We start from the raw sequence: 25,484 nt of genomic DNA, 5'->3' as shown, positions 1-25,484 counted from the left end.
TCGCATGTTGTGGCAAATTTCACACAAGTGCCACAGGCTCGGAGCTCAAAGTAGGGTGGCCAGTCGGCAGAGTTAATGAATTAGACAAGTCTATAGGATTGTGGTTTACTTTCCAAAGTCGGTCTGTGTCACCAAAATGTGCTTTCACACCATGAAACAGACTGGTTCTCACTTTCTTTTTTTTTTTTTTTTTTTTTTTTTTAAAAGGCCATAAAATCTTTCTTTAATAGATCAAAGTTGTTGTTTTTGCTCTTTCTACCCTACCAACAATGATTCATACTTTATTGTGCTTGTCTGGCAATGATCACTGTGTACTGTAGAGGAATTTTCTGTGGGCCAGACAATTGTTCCAAGCACTTTGTCAAAAGAGAAGAAATGTTTTTGCTTCATGAGAGAAGTTGAGTTTTTTTGAGGATGAGAAGTAGATTTGTTTTTTTTTTTCAGGACAGAGGGTAAGAGGATGAGAAGTGTCTGAGAGCTCTGATCTTCTCTTCCTTGCTGTTTCTCTCCCAGCCAACTTCTGGTCTATTTTTTTTTTCTTGTCACAGATGATGTCTTCGGTGCAGGAGATCAGAACAGCTCCGCTGTGTGTCTCTTGTACACACACTCCCCTCCTTTGCGCTCTTTAATTCTCTGTAAATTCCACCAGTGAGTGAAGGGCTTGGTGTGCATGTGTGTGTGCTCTTTCTGCCTCTGGTAGCCTGAACATCTCATCACATGTGAGGAATACTAGGGGGACAAAAGACGGACAGAGAAAAAAATGAAAAAAGAGGAAATAGGGAAAATAGGACGAGGTGAAGCCAGTGAGTGTGGCTTTGAGCGGTTGGCTGATGACGTGAAGCGCTGCACACACATCTGGAACAGCTTGAGCAGCTGCACCTGAAAAGAAGGTCTCCTCCGCAAAGCCACTTTCTCTTTCTCCCTCGTGCCCTTTTTTTTCCTTCTTTTTTCTCTTGCTGTCTCTAAATCTTTCTCTCCCTGGTCTCCGCCTGCCGAAGCGCTGGAATGGTTACCCGCTGAGCATCAGCTAAGAAGAGCGAGTGAAGCGAGAGAGAAGGCACAAGAGGACAGTAACATGGGAAAGAATTATTAGGCATGAGGTAGGAGGGAGAAGTTGACAACCATGTTATGAGTGTGTGTGAAGAAGAGAGGGAGCACGAGAAATTTACAAAAATAGAGGGATGGAGGAGAGAGTGTGAAAGACGGGGAAAGAGAGGCAGAGAGGGAATTAAAAAGCCGGAATGCGCTGACATTGGAGACCTGAGTTTCTGTTTGCATTTGGCACAGCACGTCCCATCACTCTACAGGTTTATCTACACATACACCAATTTACCAGCACACACACACACACACACACACACACTGTTTGCTTTGGAGGATGATCCCGGGAGGCCACGCCAGGAGAAGAGAACACCTTCCAAGGAGCCATTAACCCCCCACCCCTCACCTCAGCTCGCCTCCCACCCGACTTCCCAAAAGTGCCCTCCCTCTGGCCCTCTCAACCTACCTGCGCCAGTCACAACACGCTGGAGCTGGAGAGTCACAGAGTCACACTCACTGAGAGCTGAGAAACCCTGGATTGCCCACAGCTGCAGTCACACTGGCTGAGAAAGACTGAAGAGCTTTACTGATCCGCTGACCTGCAGGATGTCCAAAGCCTCCAGGCTGGCCCGCCCCCCTTCATTAGGGGCCGGATCCAAGCTGCCCTCCCCCAGGAAGGAATGCTCTAGCACGGCCACTGCGGCCGGTCGAGCCCGTGTGCTGAGCGTGGGTGAAAAGCTGATGAGGGCAGGTAGCGACGGTATCCTGAGCAGACAGAAGTCTTTAAGGGCAGCTGTGCCACAGGACAAAGCACAGAGCGAGACCCAGACTGAGACTAAGGCCCCCAGCCAGAGTCCTGGTGAGAAGGGCCAAAATATGGACATGGTCCCTCCCAAGAGCAGGATCAGCCCACCTAAAGCCACAAGTCAGCAGCAAGGCTCTGTGCACAGTAAGTAAAGCACCAAACTTCATAATCTGAATACCAACTTGTCTCCAATGATCTACTTTTTTTTTATGTGTGATCTGTTCACATGAGAAACTTTGATTTTCAATCCATGTAATTGCATGCTTAGAGTGCATAAACAGATTTCAAAGTTCAGTTGTAAATCAAATGTCTATTTTTTTCCTAAATTGGTTAATGTGATATGGTTTATCCTCCTTCTACTCATCTGTCATCATTTGTTGGTCAGTTCAGCATGCAGGGGTTCAGGCTTTTTCTGCTTGTTGTGTGTCCCTTGTAATGCTTGTAATGTTAGTTCAGTGTGTTGTGTACTGTATGGATTAGGTCTTCCTGGGTTATCTGGCCTCTCCTTCCTGCCTTCCTACTTTTTTTAAAGCCTTCCCAAAGCCTTTTGCCACACAATCTTGCATTTTTTGTTGAATGATCCTGCACGGGGGCTGCTTATGCTGCTCATGGGATCTCTGTCACTATCCCATTGCCTTGTTCTCTGTGGGGTGCAGATTAAGAAATGGGGGCCAAGAGGTTGAGGAAAGTGTTCTTATCATTCCCATTTGGCCTTCTCACCACATTCCCAACTCTGCAGGGCGCCAGCTTTCATAGTTTTGTCAGGTAACAGTCATCTTACACTCTCAAAGCAAACTTGACCAAGATTGTTCAGAGGATGAACTTGTGTGCTCTGTGCATGTACTGATAGCAGCTGTTAAGAGTCTGATTGACAGACCACACATTTTTTCCCCCATCCTGTCAATCACTCTTGAATTACTCTTGACTGTTCAGCTTGTACTCAAAAGACAGCAGTTGGGAACTGTAAGGGGGGTTTAAGTGTGTAGATGTAGGCAACAGGGGTGAGTCAAGTGAGAGAGTGACAGAAGGAGGTCAGGAATGTGAGCAGGGCATGCTGGGAAATCTGTGTGTGAATCCCTCCCTGCAGTAAAGACAGGTTATGCGTTATAAGGGGGCAGGTTTGTCCTGGAAACCAGTACAAACCTGTTATTGTCTGTGCAGCTTCCAGTTTTTTTTTTTACACAAATAAATTTCTGCAGAGCTGATTCACTTCTCAAGGTTTAGGGTCAGTTTGCCTTCAGTTCATTTGGTCCTAAATGTGGGTTAAAACAACACTGATAGAGTTAAGTAAACTTTCCTTCAAAAAAGTATCTGAAATGGACCTAAAAATTTGAATAGAACATACATCTTCATTTGAGGACATGGGAAGTGATCCAACCCCTCTTTTTACAGTCTATATTTCTACGTCTTTCTTCTTTTGTCTTCTTTTCTCATGTCCTCCCTCGCTCATCGCATTTTTTATTGCTCAATTTCTTGTGTTTCTTTGGCTTTCTTCTTTCTTACACCCTCTCCACTTTTGTTTCTCTCTGCGTCTTTCTCCTCTTCATTCCTTTTTTTTCCTGTCGTGTTTTGACAGCAGTTGAATCAGTTATTGAAAGATGCCACTGCCGCCCACACACATACGCAAAAACTCACAAAAGATCATCAAAAAGAATAAATGAACTGTGTGTATTCTTTTCCATTTCACTTCTGTCCTAGTGTGTGTTTTCAAGTGTGAATTTGGAGACAGCGAGAACTCTGTACATTTCTTGTTATGGGCAGTAACTTTGAAGTTGCACCTTGAAAAGGAAGTGCTCAGACAGTCCAGTCTTTCCAGAAACTAGCTATACAGTAGACTGGTTCTACAGCCCTTTGATATATCACACTTTATTTTTACATGCCATGCAAGGTCTTCACTTTGGGGAACTGCTGTTGGATACATAGAGCCATGTGCTATTTAAGTATTTGGATTTTAAATAGGCCAGCACAATTAAATACCCTTTCACTGCAGGCTAATGGGCAGCTCATCATATTCCCTATCCACTTATGGCTTGTATACAAACAAGGTTGGTTAATGTGGGGGTTCAGACTGTGCCAGGTCTCCATCTCCCCAGCTAATGCCAGTTACAGGGCATGACGGCAGCTAAAGCACAGAGTCAGACAGAGCTGATGCACACAGCACTGGCAGATGATAAGTGCGTGACAGGTGACATTTCCACTGCGTGAAAGCTTCAGAGCTGACTGCTGCTCGCCAAAGGGCCCAATTTCAGTCTTAAAGTGGCAGCTTCCACCGTAAGCAAAATCCGTTTGACATTTTCTGTCCAGAGAGGTAATACAAGTCTCTAGTACAGGTTTTAAGTTCAGCTCTCTTTTGATACTGTATGACATTGAATCAAACCACTTTTCAGCAACATTTTTACTTATTCCTTTTGGCATCTCTCATCCTGGATGTGCATCTCTATGTACACTTTTTTTATTATTATGTGCACTCCACAGCAAAAACATGTGGACATTACACCCATCTGTTATTTTTGAACATCTCACTCCAAAACCATTTCAGCCTCCACCCTTTTGAGATGGCTTTCAACAAGATTTGAAACCTGGCTGCAGGGATTTGCTCCAATTCAGCAACAAGAGCATTAGCTAGGTCGGGCACAGATGTTGGCTGATAAAGTCTGGCTCGCAAAATTCTTTCCAAAGATGTTGGATGGGTTTGAGATCAGGGCTTTGTGAAGTGCGGTCAAGTTCTTCCACACGAAACTCTGAAAACCATTTCTTTATGGACCTTGCTTTGTGCACAAAAGTTCAGATTGTGTATGTTTTGTCAATCAATTAAAGTAAGCTATATAGTGTTTTTCCTCTGGTCTTCAGTTACTTTAAAGTGAGACTATGTAACTTTTGTTGAACAACAATCACTGTGGCCAAAAGTGACAATTATGAGATAATGGTAGATGCTTAAACATTGTGTAACATAGCATAAGAAGAGAATAGTCAACAAGTAAGTGAACTCACTCTGTAATGTCAGCTACACAGCAATGTCTACCTAAATTAACTAACATTAGCTAACATTAGCCACCATAAGCTACTGGTCATACCAGAACAAGTAAGGTTGTATTGGAAAACCACCTAAGTGTATTGAATGGAGGAATAGTGTGTTTTATTTGTAAGAGGAAGAATGTGTTATTTCTTCTCTAAAAAGTTACATAGGCTTACTTTAATGATTTTACTCTCCATCAGTAAAGAGCCAGATGTAAACATTAGCACAGACTTTTGTACAAAACTAACCGGGCAAGGCTACCCAGTTGATGAAAACATCTGGAAAGGTTAAGGACTTAACCTCTCTCTTGCTCTCCTATCAATCTTTGCTATCTCCAAACTTCCCAGACTCTTTTCTCTCTTTGTGACTAGATCAACTTGAAAGTATTTCACCTCTTGTGTAACCATATGTGTCCTTTGATCCCATGCCCCATCATGCAAGGATTTGTTTTCAAGATGCTCTTGAGATAAAGTCACGGCTCAGATTTTTGAAATGACCTCACCTTCTGGTGATTGAGAAGGTGAGTCAATAAAAGGAACAGAGAACGGTGTGATGGAGGGGGGGGCTTTGTCTTCATGTTTTTTTACTCATCCAGACACGGGTGCAAGCGCTTGTGTTATGTTGTTTCTTGCCGGATGTGCTTTTGCAAGATTTGTTACCGCATCAGTATGTGCACAGTTGCTTCAGCCTGTTTTCAAGTGTGAGCTTACTAAGACATTTCAGTGTTGCCTCGAGTGTATTAATGTACATATATACTTCTGCCAACAGTGTTAACAGGGATGTGAATCATCAGCGAGAGAAGTGTTACATGCGTCTACATGCTCACTGTGTACTACACCATGTCAGTTTTGCTCAAACACTCACTGTTGATAGTCTGAGTGGTGTGTATCTATGACAGACCTTTTTTTCCCACAGATGCTGCCTTACTTCCTTTTGGGCAAAAAGTTGCAAAAACAGCTTAGTGTAATGGGGATGAGTTTGAGGATTGGGATGTGATCACCCATGTCTTTAACATCGAAGCCAAGAGTAGGGATTACATTAATTGCAGCCTCTCGTGACTCTTTAAACCCCCAGTTGTCTCTGTTTTTTCTTCTTTGACAACTATCAGGCAGGCTGCAAGAGTTATTAAGATTACAAAATACGGATATGTAGTTGTGATACTTCAGAAATCCATTTTAATGACCTTTTTATGTACATATTTGTTACAGAACTGGATCGTTTACAAGTTTCTGACACACTGCAGTGTCGTGAAAGTGCTTTTTAGTCTGCCAAAAGGGAATTTGAGAGAGTGAGTTCCTTGGTAGTGTCCATACTTTCTTTTCTTTGCGATTGAGCTGACAAATTGAAGTCAGTAAGTAGGGGGCTGATTTTAAGCAAACCCCCCCACTCCTGCTTTGAATAGAGCAATCACTAACTTTTACTGTATGGATTCATATGATTTACTTACCGTTATTTCATGCTGTTCTTGTTCCTTTGCATATGATTGAGAAAAAACATTAATTCCTTCACACCTGTTGCAAGAGAAATTTACCAGGCTATCTCAGTAGTATCTGAAAGAGGACCACGGGTTGAGCTGGAGAGCAGCAGCAAAACAGCAGAAATTGAAAGTTTTGAAAGATTAATCTCTGAACATAAGTAAAATGGGACAGCATTTATTATCCATTCAAGTCAGTTCCTCTAACCCACTCAGATATTTGCTTTTGTTACGGTTTTGGCAATGTGTTTATTCCTCTATTGACTAAACCAATTAGGCTTAAACAGTTTTTAAAGAACTTTTCCTCCAAATGTCACAAGAGAGGAAGTGACAATGCCTTGATGTTTTCTCAGCTGTGGGAGACAACTCACCTTTGTCTAAGGCTTGTCAATAAGTACCCAATGACTGGAGAGAAGTCCAATGAGTCATTAGAAGCATGGGAGTAGGTGAGTTAATGGTGTGTTCATGGATGTGGGGCCTGTGTTCAGAAAATGAATGGATGTGACTCATCCCTCAAACAGAAACAGACAATAATCGGGCCACTGAGCAAGAAGAAAGAGCTTTGGTTATGTGACTACTCATGAGTGTGTATTGTAAATCCCCCTCTTGGGTCTGGTATGTGTTTTTCGTTCGGGGTGTATCTCGGGGCAATGTTGCTTCTTCCTGATTCCTGAAGCTGTGCAGCAGACAGCAGAGGGGATTGGCTTTCTCTGCATGTCAGATTAAGGATAAAACAAAAGCCTTAATCTCTTTAATGCCCACCCTGACTTCAAGTCCCAAGGTTTTCACTTGTTGAAGCCAAACTGATTACAAACATACATCGTTTGCATATTTACTTTCCAGTGTGGCCTGTTAGTTTGGCTTGATTACGCAGCAAAGTCTTCAAAGCAAATGTGGCATGAAGCAAATGTGGCATGAAATTCCTTCAAACCAGACATCTCACTACAAGATTGTTTTTTCAATTTAATGCAATGCGTGTCTATGTGCGTGCGTGTGTGTGTGTGTGTGTGTGTGTGTGTGTGTGTGTGTGTTCTAGCCCAAAGCATAAATGTGGTTAATTCACCCAACTGAGGGGTATAAGCGGATGCAAGGCCTCCCTCAGGGTTTCCTCTCAAAGAGTTGACAAAGAAATCAATACGTCTCCACCTCCCCTCTTACACACTTTTGACCTCCTGGCAAACGTGATGTGGTATGTGTCTGTGTGTGTGTTGGTCTGCCTGTCTGTCTGTGTGGGCATGAGTGAGCGTGCACGCAAATTGCTGTATGCACAAACTGCTAAATATTAACACACTTTTATCTCCGTTGTTCAGACGATAGAAATTTAATCTCCCACTGTGTTTATTTCTTTCACGTTGACATGTTAGTTCAGGGGAATGGATTTTTCATTCATATCTTTCATTAATATTACATTAATATTTAGTGTTGCTGGCAGTACCCATCTGTGATCATCTGCGAGAAGAATATTTGGTTGAGGTCATTAAAATCATTTTGTGTCCATGTAGTGTACAGATTAGAAGAGATGTTCTACCAGAATTGAGCTCAAGGTGAAGTTAAAATTAAAGGAATAGTTTGACATTTTGGGAAATATGCTAATTCACTGTCTTGCAGAGAGTTAAATGAGAAGATCGATACCACTCTCATGTCTATATGCTAAGTATGGCGCTGAAGCCAGGAGTCAATTAGCGTAGGTAGCACAAAGGCTGGAAGCATGTGTAAAAAAGTCTCCCAACACCTCTAAAGCTCACATTGTATCTCATTTGTTTAATGCGTAAAATCACAAGTTTTTTACATTTCGGTTTGGGTATGTAATTTCTTAGTGACCTTACGGTAAGGACAAGATGAGGAGCTAAACCCAGAAGATGGTTAGCTTAGGTTAGCATAAAAACTGGAAGCAGGGAGAAACGGCTAGCATGGTTTTCTCCAATGTTCAAAAATACACTTGCCAGCACTGTAAAGCTCAGTAATGAACACCTCTTGTTTGTTTAATGTGTGCACAAACTGAAATGTAAAAACAAGTTGTGGTTTTTTCCAGGAGTTTTGTGCTGTAACTATGTCTTAAACGACCTGCAGCTAAGCGCACTTCTTGGAGTCTTGTCGAAATTGTTACTTATAATGTAACTCCCTGTAAAATCACAAGTTGTTTGTTTTTTGTTTTTTTACATTTTTACATTTCAGTTTGTGTATGTAATAAACAAACAAGATACAATGTGAGCTTCAGAGGTGTTGGTAGACGGATATTTGAACTTTTGACAGTCAGGCTAGCTGTTTTCCCCTGCTTCCAGTCTTTATGCTAAGCTAAGCTAATTGCCTCCTGGCTCCAGAGTGATGATCTTCTCATCTAACTCTTGGCAAAAAAGCGATCAATTGTATGTCCCAAAATGTCAATCTGTTCCTTTGAATAAAACAATGTTGAAAATGAACATAACAGCTGACTAATGGTGTCAGCCTACTGTATGAGTGTGTAGATGTGGACCACATGATCCATTATAGGGAAGCTACCTCCAACTGTACACTCTGTCAGATGATTAGGACATGTGAAGACTGACAGGGGAGAGTGCAGGATAAACACACAGTGCAGGTTGTAGTGTGATATTACAACAAGTGATATCTAGATTCCTGGCATCAATATCTAAGCTTCACATTACTGAAATTACCACCCTGTTACTGCTTTCCATTTACTGATGTTACTTTTATTTGTTTTTATTTCTGGGTCTAAACCAGAATAGAAATGTGTCATTCTATTTGGGAACTGATTTTGCTTCCTTGTATTGTCACTTAGAGTGTTTTCATTATCTCAAGCTATGGCAGGCATGAAAGTGAAACTCTGAAATCCTGGGTTAGAAAAGTTTAGGACCTACTAACCTTTAGCTGACACTATGTGGCTAAATGTCCTCATATAAATCATATCTAAGATAACAATGAAAAGAGAAATCAATCACCCCCTCAAAAATGTGTCCAGAGATTTGAGTTAAACCACATTCTTTCTCCAGTTGTGTAGGATGTTTCAGTGAGTCTTCTTCTGTTTAAAGAATATAGAATGCTACTTTTTTCTCCATTGAAATGCCCATTTTTATTAAGGTCACGTCTCAAAGGAGAACTTGATGCTCAGTAGAACCAATAACAGAGTTTTGAGTTCTCCGACAGGGCATAAAATTGAGCTTTTAAGGGCATTTCTTGAAAGCATAGTTGTGGTTTATGGTTAGGAAAAGGAACTTGAAGCAACACAAAACAGTTATGTCTCTATTCATTGTTGATTACAGAAAGGGCGCTCAGTGTGAACTTTGTAAAGGGAAATGGATCTCCTATGTCATATCCACATTGGAATAGAATAGCTTTCTACTAATTATAAATTTAAAAATAGAAGCATCATGCATGTCTGAAGCACCATGGTCATTTTGGATTTTCCTGACTTCACCCCGTTGTCCTCTGTGCTGCTTTACTGCAATAGCAAATTTTAGTGCCTCAAAACTGCCCTTGTCTGTCCCAGTTTCCAACACTACAAGTGACAACAGACTGTGAACATATAGTATCTGGCGTGACAGTCACACAGCTCAGCAAACAACAAGGATAAAAAGAAATTTTCATTTCTTACAATAATGCTTGTTGATGACTCAGTGAACCAGTTATAAGGCCGTGCATGCAAGCCTACAAATAACAGCTTATATCTGATAAATTCCTTATCTTGTGGTCAATCTGTGTCAAAAATGATCGCCAAGCCTTATTTTGTCTGACAGAGATGGATCTCCAAGCCAACATCCTGTGTTTGAATATCGCTTTTCAGCCAGATAAGCCTATTAAATTTTCAATGGCCTTATTTTAATGTTGTGATGCAATTACATGCAGAAAATAAAAACTGAAAATAAGTTCCGAGATGCCTGCATTGGGAGTTTGTGGATCCAACAGGAGCAACACATTACCCTTGTGTTTAAGCCAAGGCTGGCTCGTAAAGATTATTGATGATGTACACCATGTGATACGAGCGCTGAGCAGGATGAGGCAGCATTAAATCTCACTGATGTATAGGCCTCTTTTTCTCTCTCTCTCTCTGTCCTGGGAGAGGAAGAGAGAGAGGCTGATGGATGAAGAAGAAAAATTAAAAAGTTGCAGGAGGAAAAAAAGGCCAGACAGAGCTGGTCCATAGTTTGCTTTTGTATTTTTCATTTTTTGATTTTCTTATCTTTTATTTATCTGTTATTTATCTTTTCCTTGGCTGCATCAGTAGCATTTCTTGGTCACGGTTCATCTGTATGTCTATGTATCAGTGTGTGTGTTGACTTAACACAGTGCTGAGAGTGCAATATACACTTCAGACAGGTGCATGTATGAACATGTATTTAATCAAGGTGCAGTGTGGAATGCGATATGAAAAAAAGGTGTTTACCCACTGTTATAGTTGCTTGTATGGTTGTTATGGAGGTTTTTATCGACCCCTCTGATAGTATTTGTTTCCCTGCTGCAATGCATGGATATTGAATAATGGCTCAAGTAGTACTGAGTGAGCATCTCTTTTGGCAAAGGGCCGCTTCAGGTTTGCAAGATGAGACACAGAAATTGTATTCACTCTAATCAACTGTTGCTCTGAGGGAAAGTAACCCCCTTTTTTGTCAGTGTCTAAATATGAAACTGATAACTCAGGCATTCCCCTCTGTTGGAGAAGTATGTCAACTCTCTTAACATTTGCTCACCAAAAAAATCTAGACTGCGTTTATTTGCAAAGCAAACTGTTCCAGTTTCTTCACAGACTCAGTAGCTTGTGTGTGGTTTTGCTTTTAGAAATGGATGCCAGGAGTCAAGAGAGTTTCTCAATGTGTATGAGCTGTGCTGCTTCAGGCCTTCGATAGTGCGTGTAATGAACAGAGTATTCATAACTAACAAGTTAAAAGACTTTTCATTGCCAGTGTAATATATGGATGGTATAGTATTGGATTTTATTAAGGCAAGTTAAGGTAGCTTTATTTATATAGCACATTTCAAACTCTGGGACAATTCAAAGTGATTTACATAGGCAAAGAAAAGCATTAGAATGACATTCAAAAGCAATAAGCAATAAAAAAAACAATAAAATCAATTAAGGTAGAATAAAATAATATTTTAAAATGGTTATAAAATGAAAGAAAATACATAAAATTAAATTAAGTACAAATGGGATAGACCAGAAATACAGTTTGTTTACAATTTGTTTACAGTGAGACCTGATCTATGCTTATCTCAGCCCCAATGAGGGCCTGAAGCCAAAGTAATCACTTTCATTATAAATTAATTAGAAAGGTAGAGTGTTAGGGTATACGGTGTGTGCTGCTTAACTGTGGTTAAATAATTGAGTCAATTTAAAATGCACATCATTTGCCAGCAGAACAGACAGACATTGTGCCGTAATTGTCGTGTGCTCAGCAGGGTCTCGGCCTGTCATAGTTAACGTAATGACTGTCAGATACAGAGAACACCCTTGCCCTGCTCTGAAGCCATTAAAATCACCGTGACCCATGTGCACGGAATTATAAATTTCTGGTTGCATGTGTTCTGTCAATGTAAGAAAATTAAGGGGACAAATTCATAACACAGATACATGTTTCTATCATTTTATCCTCAATTATGTCTCTGACTTTGCCATTTTGGTTCTCTTTTGCCTCCAATTCAATGGGAACTTGTATTTTTACATCCCTGTTTCTTAAATTGTGCTTTCTTTGACCTTTTAATAGTACTGATAGTCCGTATAAGCACCTGAGACTTTAGATATTTCAGGTACCTGTTCTTTATACACGTCTGGGCAGTATGTGGAAGAGCAGAGCTGTAAAACATAGAGCATGTGTGCTGTTTAATACAAAAAAAGAATAAGATTTATTCCTGCTGCACTGCACTGCACTGTGCACTTATTGGAACCAGAAATAAAACAGACTTCCTGGCCACATATGGAATCCCTCATCTTTAGCTTTTGATAGTGAGCAGGTTTCCTACCACCTCACAACACTTAAGTCTTTGACATCAGCAAAAGTGTGGGGAGTTTCTTCTACTCCATATTGGAGAGTTCAGTAGCTTCTGGCATGTAGCGCCCCCAGCTGTACAGCTAATAGGATTTCAGGTTGAACTTGATACATTATGCCCACACTGGAGTTTCAGTCCTCATGTAGGTTTATGCCTCTCATGTGGTTTTGTCAAAGAGTTTGATTTGACGTTTATTCATTTTATCCCTGCTAGCACTGCTTGTTTGATTAGGTTGTGACTAAAAACTTCACTGTTTTGCCAAGTTTCTTTTCCCCCAAATATGAAACACTGAGATGGGTTTGACAGCCACCCTGTGCCTCTGAGCATCTTTGGTACATTCTTACAGTATTAAACACTAGAAACATTGAATCAGGGATCAAATGTACTCCTCCCCCACCCTCTCTTAAATCTGGGGATTTTCAAAAGGGGAATAATACGGTTTGACTGTGTGATGAAGTCATTGGTAAGACATGCATGCTTTCCAGCTAGGCAGCTAAAGCTATCATGAGACTGACGCAGCATTTTAGCCTGAGCTGCGGGGAGAGATTGGGGGGATTTCTGCTGAACTGATATTAACAGCTGGAGGTTTAATACTTCACAGAAAACTGGGATGCACACGAGAATTTTGTGACAGCGGATTTCTCCAAACTCACCATTTTTTGTTTCAGTTCTATCTCCAGTCCTACCATGCTTATTCCAATTCATCACATGAATTAAATCAAAAAGGGTGAATATGTTATCAGTTTTGGAGCAGCGAAAGCTGGATAGGAGCAAATTTAATAGACCATTCAACCGAGTGACAGGATAAAAAGATTTAATCCCTTTATTACTATACTTTTGATACTGCTCTGAGAGAAAAAGTGGAAATTCATTTCATTTTTTTCATCAGATTATTTTGGCTGTGTAAAAGTCAATTGTTTGCATTCATTATTTGTAGAGTCTGTTTCTCAGCTGCAATTGTCTCCTTGAATTATACTCAGCCAGCCAAACAGCCATTTGTCATGATCCTTCCCAGCCAATAGTTTTGCAAGACGCCCAGCAGAAGAATGTGGATGGGTTGTGATAGGCATCAGAAACTCTTATCTAACATCCCATGTTATGTAATGTTTGATTTCTCATGACCAGAGAGACTGGAGAAAAAGACAATGTAAGACAGAACAGACAGAACCTATTCTGGCGTTATACAACAGATGGTGAAACAATGGTAGAAATCTGTTGGGATTCAGGTAGGGCAGGTTTGGTTATTAGCAAAATATCAAAGATATTTATGAATAAGTATTAATATTATCAAAATTATTAATTTGAATTAATGATTATGGGGCACCACCCTGGGATCAGGGACCAATAACCAAACATGAAAAACAGTCTCAAAGGTGGCTGCCCCCCTAAAAATGCTGATATTTAAGGTACTAACTTACATTGATAATGGCAACCAGCTGTTATTACAACACGTACACACAATAACCACAGGCAACTGCTCTTTAAAAGATACTATAGCATTTAATTAACATTAGCACTGATTAACAATCAGTAACTTCAGCCAACAATCACTATCGTCTAATCTAAACACAATAAGCATACAACAATCAGCAAGCATATAAGGTCTGTGCGTGTGTGTAGGTGTGTGTGTGTGTGTGTGTGTGTTTGTGGAGGTGAGGGTGTGTGTGGGACAATAGAGAGTGGGGGTGCGAGGAAGACGGCGGACGTGACCATGTGGGTGGTCGTCACGCACAGACCCAAAATGGCGGGTAAACCCACGAAACTCAAACAAAGGGGAGAGCCCGAAAGGAGGACGTGCGCTATTTGTCCTCAAGATAACGTGGAGTGTAGCTAGTTATGCTACGATGCTATTTGATTCGTTTGAGATGTGTGTGTAAGTGTATATGTACGTGTAAAGGTGTGTGGATTAGAGTAAGAGTAAGGCAAACACAAAGCAGTCTGTTGCTCGTCCAGCGAGTTACGACTTTCCTAGGAAAATTAAAGTTAACGTGATGCGCCTTCCTATAGTAACAGGGTTACAGTGGAAAAGACAGTCTGTTGCACCAGGCTTTATAGAGGTGCTGACGTCATAGCTGTGTGCCGGGTTTTCATGTGCTGTATTGTTTGTCTCGTCTAGTAGTGTTTGGATTCAACTGAGATCTCGCGTTAGATTCAACCGAGATCTTGTATCTGGGTGTGAATTAACAGCCGGTGGAGATTTGGTGCCATTCTACTGTCTGGCCTTTTGTTTCCCATTCAGGCCTCGGGTCATGTGATCATTTTGGAAACATGGGCATACGATTTTTTGCACGGAAAGAAAGCCTTGTAGTACTCAAATGTAATCAGTTTCATCTGTGTCCCACCTTGGCAACATCACAGATATATCAACACATGCACAGGTGTATTGTATCAGGACAGGTAATGCACGGAAGTTCCTGGGTGGTGATGGTTACACTGTGTGGATGTGCATCTGTCCCTGCAGGCTTGTTGTGTTCAGAGAACGGATGCTGGGCTGCTGGGCTTTGGTGATAGCACTGACCTGTGCAGCTCCCTGCAGACTGTCTGTCCAAGCCCTGTTCAAACACCCTGAAAGTGAAAAGGCCTATCTGCAACCCACATTATTTCATTATGAGAAAACAGAAGATTGTGATTCACAAATCACAACAAACAAGAGATTCTCAGTTTTACTTGTATGTCAACATTGTTTTTTGTCTTGCTGTGATTATAGCGTTCTAAGTGTTTTTCACCTTAATTTACACTTCCGGGCTCATTAGTAGATGCATTTCAGAATAAGTCAAGTTGATTTAACTAAATATTGTTGGAATTAATAATGACAATAAATTAAATTTGGTCCTAAAACATTCCAGTAGTTAAATTACAGAGATGGACGTGAAATCATGGGGTAATATCAGAATCAGAAATACTTTATTGATTAATTATCAGCATACTAAAATAAGTATGACTCCTTTTTTTTGTGAATTTATGTAATTTGACAGATTTATTTGCAGATATATAGATGGCTTCACACTGTGACCATATGGAGCCACAGAAATGCTGTGGATGTAATAAGAAAGCTGCCAAAACTAATTTTTCTTTTTACTCTCCTCTCTTGCTTTCTTTATGCTCTTGGAGACAGAATTTTAATTATGATCCGGACCAAATGTTTCTCAGCGCTACATATTTAATAACCCATTTGTTTGTTGTTGTGTGAGCCCCTGAAATCCTTTGACAGACAAACAAGGAGTGTCTCTCATATCAATGGCAAGTCAAGAAGGGTATGCTAAGTTGCAGATTGAGGCCCACAGTTCACAAAGCGACAGCTGGCAGTTAATGTGATGTGCAACCAGGATTCATCAATTATTCATTGTTGAAACATTTTCTAGAGTAGCAATAAAGGGTGCTTTTATCGATAGGCAAATTACTATATCTTTAGGACCACTTTATCTTCACATCCCTTGCAGACATGTTTTGCATAATAAATATTTTGAAAAGCAGATGCAGCGCTGCAGATAGCTATAAAACCGTTGCTTATGGGGAAAGCATATTTGTTCATTTTTCTTTTGACATTACGTAAAGCATGTGATAAATATTTTAGTGTCATTGTTCTTGGCCATTGTAAATACATTATATTAAGACCAATAATTCTTATATTGCACCAGACAGCACTGAAGTGCACTTATGGGCCAAACACAATTAAGCTAAATGCTTTGTATTACTCTATAAACCTGATTAGGAATCACATTTCTATGACCGTAAAAAACATGTATTTACAGTTATTGTTTGCTCGGCTGCACTTGCAATAATTTGAAAGTGTTAGGTAATAGAGGGAAAGTATGAGAGGCAGAGATAGAGATGGAGTGATGGACAGATGTGGAACCAGGTGGGAGAGGAGAAGAGCCTGACCTGACATGTTCACCGCCTAAACCAGCTGGTGGCCCAGCTATTAGAAGCATGAAAAGCTTGAATGCCAAAGTGCATAGAGGACATGTCTGTGTTCATAACAAAATCAGGATCAAGCTGTTAAAGGTAAGATTCTTGTGGATTTAAGGCTTCAGTGTTCTTACAAAAAAAGGTAAACTAGTTAAAAAACAATCCATGTGTTCCAGTTTTGCATCACTGTCTATTAATACTTTGATCTTACTGGTCTGTAAATTGCAGTTATCCAAAAATTGCACCTAGCAAAGCTTCTCAAAAGCTGCATTATGCAATATCAAGTTTGGAACCAATACAATCATGCAGCAATGAGAAGAAATATCTTGAGTCTCTTTGGATTGGTAGATGTTTGACTCCAGTCACCCATTTACCTTGGCTCTTTCTCTGGTCAAGTAACCTACAATAGGCTTTTTTGAACTTGACTGAATTCCCCATTTATGTTAGGGATGTCATTGAGAACCATAAAGACTCAGCCACACAGGCCAGTGAACCAATGATGAGCTGAAAGCTGGAAAAAGCTGCAGAGTTGTGTTGATTTACAGTGGGATCTGCAGTACTAGCTCATTTGTCATATTATGAGGCATTTGATACAGTGTCAATAACAAAAAAATTGCATAATGACAAATGGGAGTGAGTATGTGTGCATGAATGTTTGTGTTTGTTGTATTTATAATAGTTTGTTAAATTAAATCACTGCTTGAGTTGTCAGATCACAAAATATTTGTTTTGTTATATTTCCCGCCTGTGAGCTTGCATTAGAGTTTTTTTTATAATCTTCCAAGCGCTTACATTTATACGGCTGTCAAAATATGCACATAACCCATTGTCCATGTAACAGAATAAAAGAGTTGTTTTATTTTAACTAATTCCTGCAACACTAACTTGTATTCAGGCATGTGTGTGTGCGCCCACCCAGAGACAGAGAGACCAACAGTCAGACAAGCAGACAGGCAGAAACACAGTCATGTGACCCCTCTGACCCTCTGTGCTATGTTCTCTGGGTGAGTTATGTCTCATTGTTCCGTTCTGTCACTGTTGCAGCGGGCCACAGGACAATCAGACTGGCCTCATAGTGCCACATTCACTTCTCCAACCCGGGTCTGATCTCACACCTCTCACTTCACATTCTCATTACTTCAGGCTGTTATTAATTTATTTAATCAATAGCTGTTTAACTTCTCCTCCCCAGAAATCCATAATGGCAGGCAGAGTCACCAGGCTGCTACATCAAGTTATGAGTATGAGTTGTAGTGTCTCTGCAGACTCGGATGTGTTTGTGACGGGTTAAATACACCATGTTGTGCAGTATTTGCATAATGTAAGCATGATCATCATTTTCAGACAGTTCTGAAACTGGTAAAGTCATTAACTCAGAACTTAAGTAAGATTTCTCTTCATGCACTTTTGAAGTATTCAATGCTGACTCAGAGAGTATACTAGACCAGTCGCTCCATTGTTGCCATCGGCTTGTTGAAGATTATGAAACTGGCTTTAAAATAGAGAGCAGCAGCTCACCAGGGCTTTGGATGATTTTAGGCTAAATATATGTAAAAGGCAGCTTGGTCCACAGGCTAGAGTGGGATCTGGGTGGATGGCAGCCAAGGTCTTTGGTTCCTCTTTTTTTTGCACTCTGTATCAATTTGGTAGAAAGATGCCCTGCAAACCAAAACCTACTGTGAGCCAGCAAGACACCGACTCCGAGATTTTGGGTATTGAAGTGAAAATGACTCTGCAGCAATAACTTTGGCTGTCAAACCTATATGGTACAGTAGTGTTTCAGTTTGTCGTAAACACACGTAAAAACTCAGAGGATGTCATCATTGTAATTGTCAATAACACTTTAATTTTAACACCCCTATTTGCCATTTAAAGACAGTATATAAACAATTAATAAATGGTCTTTAACACACTATAATGTAACTGTCAGTAGATTAGGACATTTTTCATATGTGTATAAATGTATTTGTCAGCAGTAATATAGATAATGAGTGATTGATAATATAATATGGCAATGTTGTAATATAAACTAACTTTAGAGAATATGAAACATTAAGTATGTATTTATTATATGTATAAATTCTATATTTGTATTTGCTATTATATTTATTAATGAAGTACTTATATTAATATTTATTACATTTATTGGTGAAGGTTTTATACATAATAACTGTTTTAGTCTCTGTGACGAGCAAACTCTATCCACTGATGAAGCCCATGAGATGCGGGTGAAAGGTCTGGAAAATATCTAGTAAGTAGTGGTTAAGTCTTTTGTTGTCACGCTACCATTTCCAAAATTAAGAAGGAACCTTCAAACTCAACATGCATTAGTGAATTTTTAACACGTATGTATAGTAAATAGTTTAAAACCCAGCTGTGAATGATTTATACATGTGTACAAACAGTTAATATATGCTTTATAACACACTGTAAGGATTAATAATGTTAAACTGTGTTATCAATCATTTGTTAACTGTGTCTATACAGTTAAGGATGTTTCATAGGAGAAGTTATTATTATTGTTGTTGACAAATATATTAACAAAAACATTAAACTGTCCTTATACTGACGCCTAGCTTTATATATGGCTAATAAATGCTAAATGGGGGTTAGAAGTGTTAGAATAGCATAAAAAACAGGAGCCCATTTTGAGAGTAAATCTTTTAACATTGTTTTTACAGTGTTTGAAACATGGCAAACATGGGTGTTAAGGGTGTAACAGTAAAATTGCATAAAATATAAAACCTTTTATGAAAATATGATTTTACTCCTGTTTTTTACTCAGATACCGTAGTGATAACTGCTGGGAATTTCAGCATATTATATATTATATATCCCCATAGACATTTCAGCATTAAAGCATTGTTAAGCATATACAGCAACAATGCAACAACTGGATTCAAGTGGCCATATGACAAGCTGTTGGATAACAGAGGTTGTCACAACTCACCCAATTCTTCTTTTGTATGATAGGACTCATCTTACCGAATTTCACATATGTGCCTGGAACAATTTTTTCCCCCAGTCTTTTAAAATATGAAGAGTTTTTTGTTTTGTTTTTTAAAGCTGGCTTTGAGACCATGAAGCTGCTGAATCTCTTTTCCTGAATCTGCTGGCATTTCGGTTACTGAAAGCAAAGTGCCTATCATTTCACTCTCTTTACTCAAGTCAAATTAGACAAGCACAGTCGAGTTTGGTCTCTTCCAAGACACACAGGTGGCTCATTCACTGTGTGACTGCAGGATCGGTTCCTCAATAGCAGACTGGCACAAGCTGAGGCTCCAAACTGAAAAGCTTCAGGTGTAATCCTCACCTGCTCTCTCACCGTTAAATCCCAAATGTTTTGATTTATTTTGTCTCCCCTCTCCATTTGTTTGGGTCTCTTTTCAGCAATGAAAGGATTTAGCACTAAGGGATTAGTCAAAGTGGGCCCTGTTTATACTGTTCATGCAGGAAGAAAGTTATGTCAAGGCACTGTCACATCATGAGTCCAAATCACATTCATGAGCACATACACATAGTTTCACATTTGCAAAACTATACAAATATTGCGCTGTGTACAGTTCATTGCACCTGCCTCCTGTTACCTGCTCCATAAATGACTCTTTGCTCTGAGTCAACATCTCTTTCGCATTCTTTATTATGTGATTAAAGCAGCATAAGAAATAGATGCTGATGCACAAAGCCTCTATGCTGACACACCTGAGCCACTGAGGGAGCAACAGAGCACATTTTCTCTTTTCATGCTGGTGCTGCTTTGTAGTAACCGCTGCTTTTGAAGTTTTGTTGTTTCGTGCGTCTGAGCCCTTAAACAATGAACCACAGTTGTGAATGTGCAGATCGTGTCTGTCAGTGTGGGGTTTTCTGTGCTTGTGTGCACAAGAGGAGGGAGCAGTCTCCCCGCTCCAACACATGGTGCCCAGACTAAACAACAAGATGAATGTTTCCTGAATCCAACCTGGCACGGAGGCACCCCAATCTGCCTGTGTGGCTTGACGGACTGAATGAATCGCATTCAGAGCAGAGGAAAGGGCAAGTTATAGGAGAGGAGAGAAGAAGAAATTAGTAGAGTGGATAAGAAGGCAGAAGAGAGAGGTTTAGTTTATTATCGTTTAAAGGTTGGATTCCACCACAGTAGCATCAGTTTAAGGATAACTCCAGTTTATTACAATTGGGTCTTATTTTCATAGTTTGGGCCATCATATTTATCTGTAATAATACCATTGTACTGACTAAGTTGATGGTTGAGCTCTTGGAATGCAGCATTGTCGCTAAAAAGAAGTCAGACGGGGCAAGAAATATAAGTAGTCAGACTGTTATATAAGATTTAAAGGGGCGCTCCCTTGATCGACTTATACTAGGTGCTAAGTACTAGTTAGTTAGTACTAGGTACTAACTTCTTCATTTTGAGTCCCCCAACTTTATGAAAGTGCAATACCAACTCACTGCAGTGCCCCTTTAACAAATTTCCAGATTAGCCAAATTTATTTGGAAGCAAAAAAGACGGTGAACGGTAAAATTATTACCCAAACTGTCCATTTTAAACATCCATTGGTTTAACATTGACCTACGGAATTTGCTGTACTTTTATCGTAGTTTTCTTGTGCAGTCAGCTCACACTTTTGGTTTTACCTCTAAATTAAGTGGTTCAGATAATCTGGCTAAACTGTTTGCTTGTTTAGAACCTGTCTGATTTTCTGACTATTTGTGTATCCATTGCACTTCATTGCAGCAATGTTCCCATGTTCCCAGATCTATTACTAGTAATTACTTTTGTGAGTATGTTATGATAACCAAACAATTAAAAAGACCCAAGTTGTAATAAACTAGATTTATTCTTTAAGCCTATCCTCTGACTGTCCACACTCCCAGAAGAGATGTTAGCATTTTAATTCAATACCAAATATATGTTTTGCTTCCAAAAGCTGTATCTTGAAAGTAAAACGTGTCTCAAGTTACACCACCTGAATGTCTTCAGTTTGGTCAGAACTTTTCCACAACCCACAAGGTGTCACCATCATGCGATGATGGAACTGTTAACAACACCAACAAAAGCTCAGTGTGCTGCTGACAACCTGTCTCCTCCCACTTGTCACCTTTCACCTTGCTACCCTGCACCCCCACCTCACACCTCCACCGTCTTTATTTCACCCAAAAGCCTGGAAAGAGCTGGCCTGGCTGTGTTTGGCTGGCTTAGTGAAACAGTGAATTAGAGGCTGGGGCTTTGGGAGAAGGGGTTGAGGTATCGTGGTGAAAACTTTTGGCAGACTATGGGAAAGGCGCCTTGTTTTGGAGACAGAGCTCTGAGGCTCTCTGGGGGCTACGATGGGCTGAGCCTCATTGCGGTTTGTAACAACAAGCTGTTGGATTTGGAGAGAAAGTTCCAGACACACCCCCAATCCTTACTCAACGCTGCTACCCCCCCTTTTTCCTTATGCCTGAAAAAGTGTAATCTTTCACAGCAAGACATTCAAGCAGGAAGCCCCCTCCATGTGTTTTTCTTCAGCCTACCAACCTTGCTCCCATCCTCCGTCTTCAGCTCGTAGTTTGCTCCTTCCTCACTCTTCTTCTACTGATTGAGGAGAGCCAGACTTTGGGTAGTGGCAAGAGGATACCTCTTGGTCAAGAGGGAACACACACACAGACGTCTACATGTGACAAGCCCCCTCCAAACAATGGCTGTTTGCTGAGGGAGAGGAGGGAGGCGTAGGGGCAGCGGCAGTTCCTTGCATGGCCTGATTGGAGCATAAACAGCAGCCCAGGAATTGCTGAAGTAAGAGAGAGAGAGAGGGAGGGAGGGGGGAGCAGGGGAAGTCTGCAGATCTGCCGGGAGAGAGCAAAAAGTTTGGGACTGCGACGGTGTTAGCGACAGTGTGGTAGTTAGTTTGTGTCACTCTGGTTGTGTCCAAGACTTTGGCTTTTTTCTATCGGGACATACTGTACTGTAGATAGCCAGAAATAAAAAGGTGAGTAGCTGCATCTCATACAATGACACACACACACACACACACACACACACACACACACACAGATGTGAACTTAAAAATGCACAGATGCTCAGCCATATATATGTGAGTACACCCATTTTCTTCACTGTCTCTTCCGTCTGTGGATTCAAACTGATCAGTCAAATATTCTTGCACGACTTGAGAAGTGACTTTCTGTTATTATTGCACGCAATGTCATTTTAAATTCCAGAGGGGTTTTTGAATGGCATGCAGTGTAGTGTTCTTAATGTGTGTGCTGTTTGCTGATGGTTTTGTTCTGGCTCTGAAAGCTGCTTGTTTTGCATAGCTGTTTTTGTGGTGCCTTGAACTGCAGCCAGCCATTCAGTGCGTGAAGCAAAAAGGGGACTATCTAATGTGTGTGTGGCTGTGTCTAATTAAGCTAATGGGGGAGATGAGTGGTGAGGGTCAAGCCATGAGGGGCTGAACTTGAAAACACCACAGTCACTTTCACAAAACTCCTTACACAAACTATCTGTACCATTAATTGTCTCAGATTCAACCACCATACAGAACTTTTTTTAATCTTTTCACTGCCTCTGAATCTCCCTTTCTAGATCACAGATGAATGACATCTGTAGATTAAAGTAGCTGATTGCAGATCAGCTCTACTGTAGATTTGGCCATGTACGGTGCTGTTTGCCCTCTGGATCAAATGGACTGTTACATTTTCCCACCGGAGAGATGCTGCATTCCTCCTCTCAAAGTGAACATCAATGTCAGTTCACAACTTCAAAGACACTGTGTTTCTCACATGACACATAGATTCATATGCAGAGCAGTAAACTGTAGTAAACAGTGATCTCTTTTTATCTGAGAGCTATGCCTATTAGTGACTACTATTTCACTAGTTTGTCACTGCAAAAAAGTAGCATTTTAAGTATTTTACTGTCTTAACAAGCCTGTTTTTCTGTCTGGAGCTCTCCAGTACCGCTGGAATTGCTTTAACTTTTTCCGCTGTTGAGTAGATTTACATCTGGAAAAGACTGGCCTGCCCAAGTACAGGCAAACGGAAAAATTAATTGAAGAAAAGTTCATTTCACAGCTATTCACATGTAAGTGTTTGATATGAAATTCACTTAATGTCGAACTTGGTTTAAAATGTTTTTTTAATCACCATAAAATCGTCAAAAATCCAGCAAAAGCAACATCCTATCAGTAAAACTTGCTAAGAACCAGATTTCCTTGTTAAATTTGTTCTTTTTTTATTAGTTACACAGTAAGTAACATCCTTAGGCAGCCCACCTATTAGCCATTTTTGGCTTCAGCAGTGTTTTTTATTTAATTCTGGAGTAATACAAGTATGTCAAGTTTCCATAACCCTACTTTTTACTAGTCAGGTGTTCAGTGATGGGTGTGATTTGTTGTGTCTCTTTCAAAAATTAGTATATCAACTTCAGTTCCCCCGCTGGGAGGGAAGGTAAACAGGTCGGAGGAGAGTGCCTCGTCAGAAAGACAAATGAGCTTGCACCCCTTCCAGAGCCCCCGAACCTCATCCTTCATCACTCGTTCCGGCACTTTGACAGTGTTAGACAGTCTCTCGCAAGTTTTTTTGTGCTTTGCTGATGTAGCAAGTTGTCAATTTCTTACAAGACCAGAGGAAACTGTTATTAACTGCAAGGCAGTGCTTTGGCTGCCAGTTTAATTCAGCCGAGCTATTTGTCTAAGCACTAGCATATGAGGCACAGTGATTTTGGCATTGTTTTTACAAGCAAAGGCACACAGTAGCTCTGACCATATGCCTCCATTTGTCTGATATCATTATGAGACGCTAAGGTTACGTCTTGACCACTTGATTACCTGGCTGGACCGCTCTCTTGCGTCAGTATCCAGACATAACATATCATGTCTGGATCTGAGCAGGAGATCAAGCACTAACCTGGGCCATATGTATTAGCTGATGCAAATCTGGGTCTGTGGAGTTTGATGGCTGCCACGGGACATTGAGCTTGGTGGAAACACACCTGGGCCAGTGGCATATGGCCGAGCAGCGCTGAGACCGGGGTGGAGGGTGGAGGGGTGGTTGAGAGGCCTGACCAGGTGTTTCTCCAGCGAGCTGTCTGCACTGTCATCCCTCATTGGGCCCCGAGCCAACTCGCGCCACGTCTCATTGAGCTTCAGGGTTTGATCAAACCTCATTACAGAGCTTTCATTTCAGCTCCTATTTGTGGTTGAGTTATGGATATGATAAAACATTCCCACTGAATGAAGCTCCCCAAAGTGCATTTGCTTGTTGGATTGTGTTTGTAAATATATATATATATATATATATATATATATATATATATATATATATATATATATATATATATATATATATAAAGAAATAAACAGACAGAGAAAGAGAGAGAAAATGCTATTAATGCACATTGCTTTTGACTTAAAGGTGGGGTATGTGATTCTGGAGAAATCCAATACCATGACAAATACCATGATATAGAAAAAACAATGACACAGCAAGTAACTAACGTTAGCTAGGTAGTGGGTTAGCTTAGCTAGGTTGTGGGTTAGCAAACTGCCACTACAGTTGTTGCTGCGAAGCTAACAGCTAGAGAGGACGAGACGGTTTCCCAGAGCCAGCACAGCAGCTCCAGACAGCGATACTCACAACTCTCTTGCTACTATAGCTAACATCACAACAACAGCATATTTTAGCAAACTAGAAAATAAGCTGAATGTCCGTGGGCAAGTCATTTAACGTTACCTGAGTCACAAATCATGGCTGGACTAGTGTTGTGTGGCCTGGTCCAAGCCACTTTGTTTATTTCCCATTTACAGAGCCAGGGCTGTGTACAAACACCGGAGGTTTTTTCAGCGCACACACAGAAGGGACAGCTAGCAGACCGTGAGGAGATATTCGCTGAATTTGACAAAAAGACGTGTACTGGATTAGAATCGCATACCCCACCTTTAAAACCATAGGCAAAGGGTCAGCTCACGCAAATGGCAAAAACAAATGCTAATTTTAGACCACATTATCAAATGGTTTCATAGTTTCTGGATGTTGATTTTTTAAATGTCATTCCAGTAATGACGGCTGAAAGATCTGAAACTTGTACTATCTTTTGTCAAACTACTATTTTAATGTCAGTAATGAACCTTCAAGCTCAATGTTTTTTTGTAATTTGGGTGAACTGACCCTTTAAAGCGAAACCACTGTTGATTTCTTCAATCCCAACCAAGTTAATCACAAGCTGCTTCTTGGTTTTAAAGTTTATATAAATCCTGACTTCCTTCACAGGGTCACCTCAC

The 25,484-nt window shown here is 40.4% G+C and overlaps 1 protein-coding gene across 25 annotated transcripts in view; it reads left to right on the top strand.

The window, feature by feature from the left end:
* The window catches only part of si:ch211-285f17.1 (sickle tail protein homolog), a 110,233-nt gene that overhangs the window by 21,822 nt on the left and 62,927 nt on the right, over positions 1-25,484 (top strand). For 7 of the 25 annotated variants that reach the window (XM_044176806.1, XM_044176808.1, XM_044176807.1 and 4 more), the window contains exon 1: positions 687-1,990. The exons of 2 other annotated variants lie outside the window; for them this stretch is intronic. In XM_044176806.1, coding sequence (XP_044032741.1) covers positions 1,648-1,990 — 343 coding nt within the window. In that variant the 5' untranslated portion in view covers positions 687-1,647. Of the gene's footprint in view, positions 1-681; positions 1,991-22,042; positions 22,194-25,484 lie in introns of those variants that run through there. 16 more of the 25 variants (XM_044176805.1, XM_044176804.1, XM_044176811.1 and 13 more) reach the window with 12 other exon arrangements.

This window comes from Siniperca chuatsi, linkage group LG19 (genome assembly GCF_020085105.1).
Source record: "Siniperca chuatsi isolate FFG_IHB_CAS linkage group LG19, ASM2008510v1, whole genome shotgun sequence".
Lineage (NCBI taxonomy): Eukaryota > Metazoa > Chordata > Actinopteri > Centrarchiformes > Sinipercidae > Siniperca > Siniperca chuatsi.
This window is presented reverse-complemented; position numbering and strand designations above follow the sequence as displayed.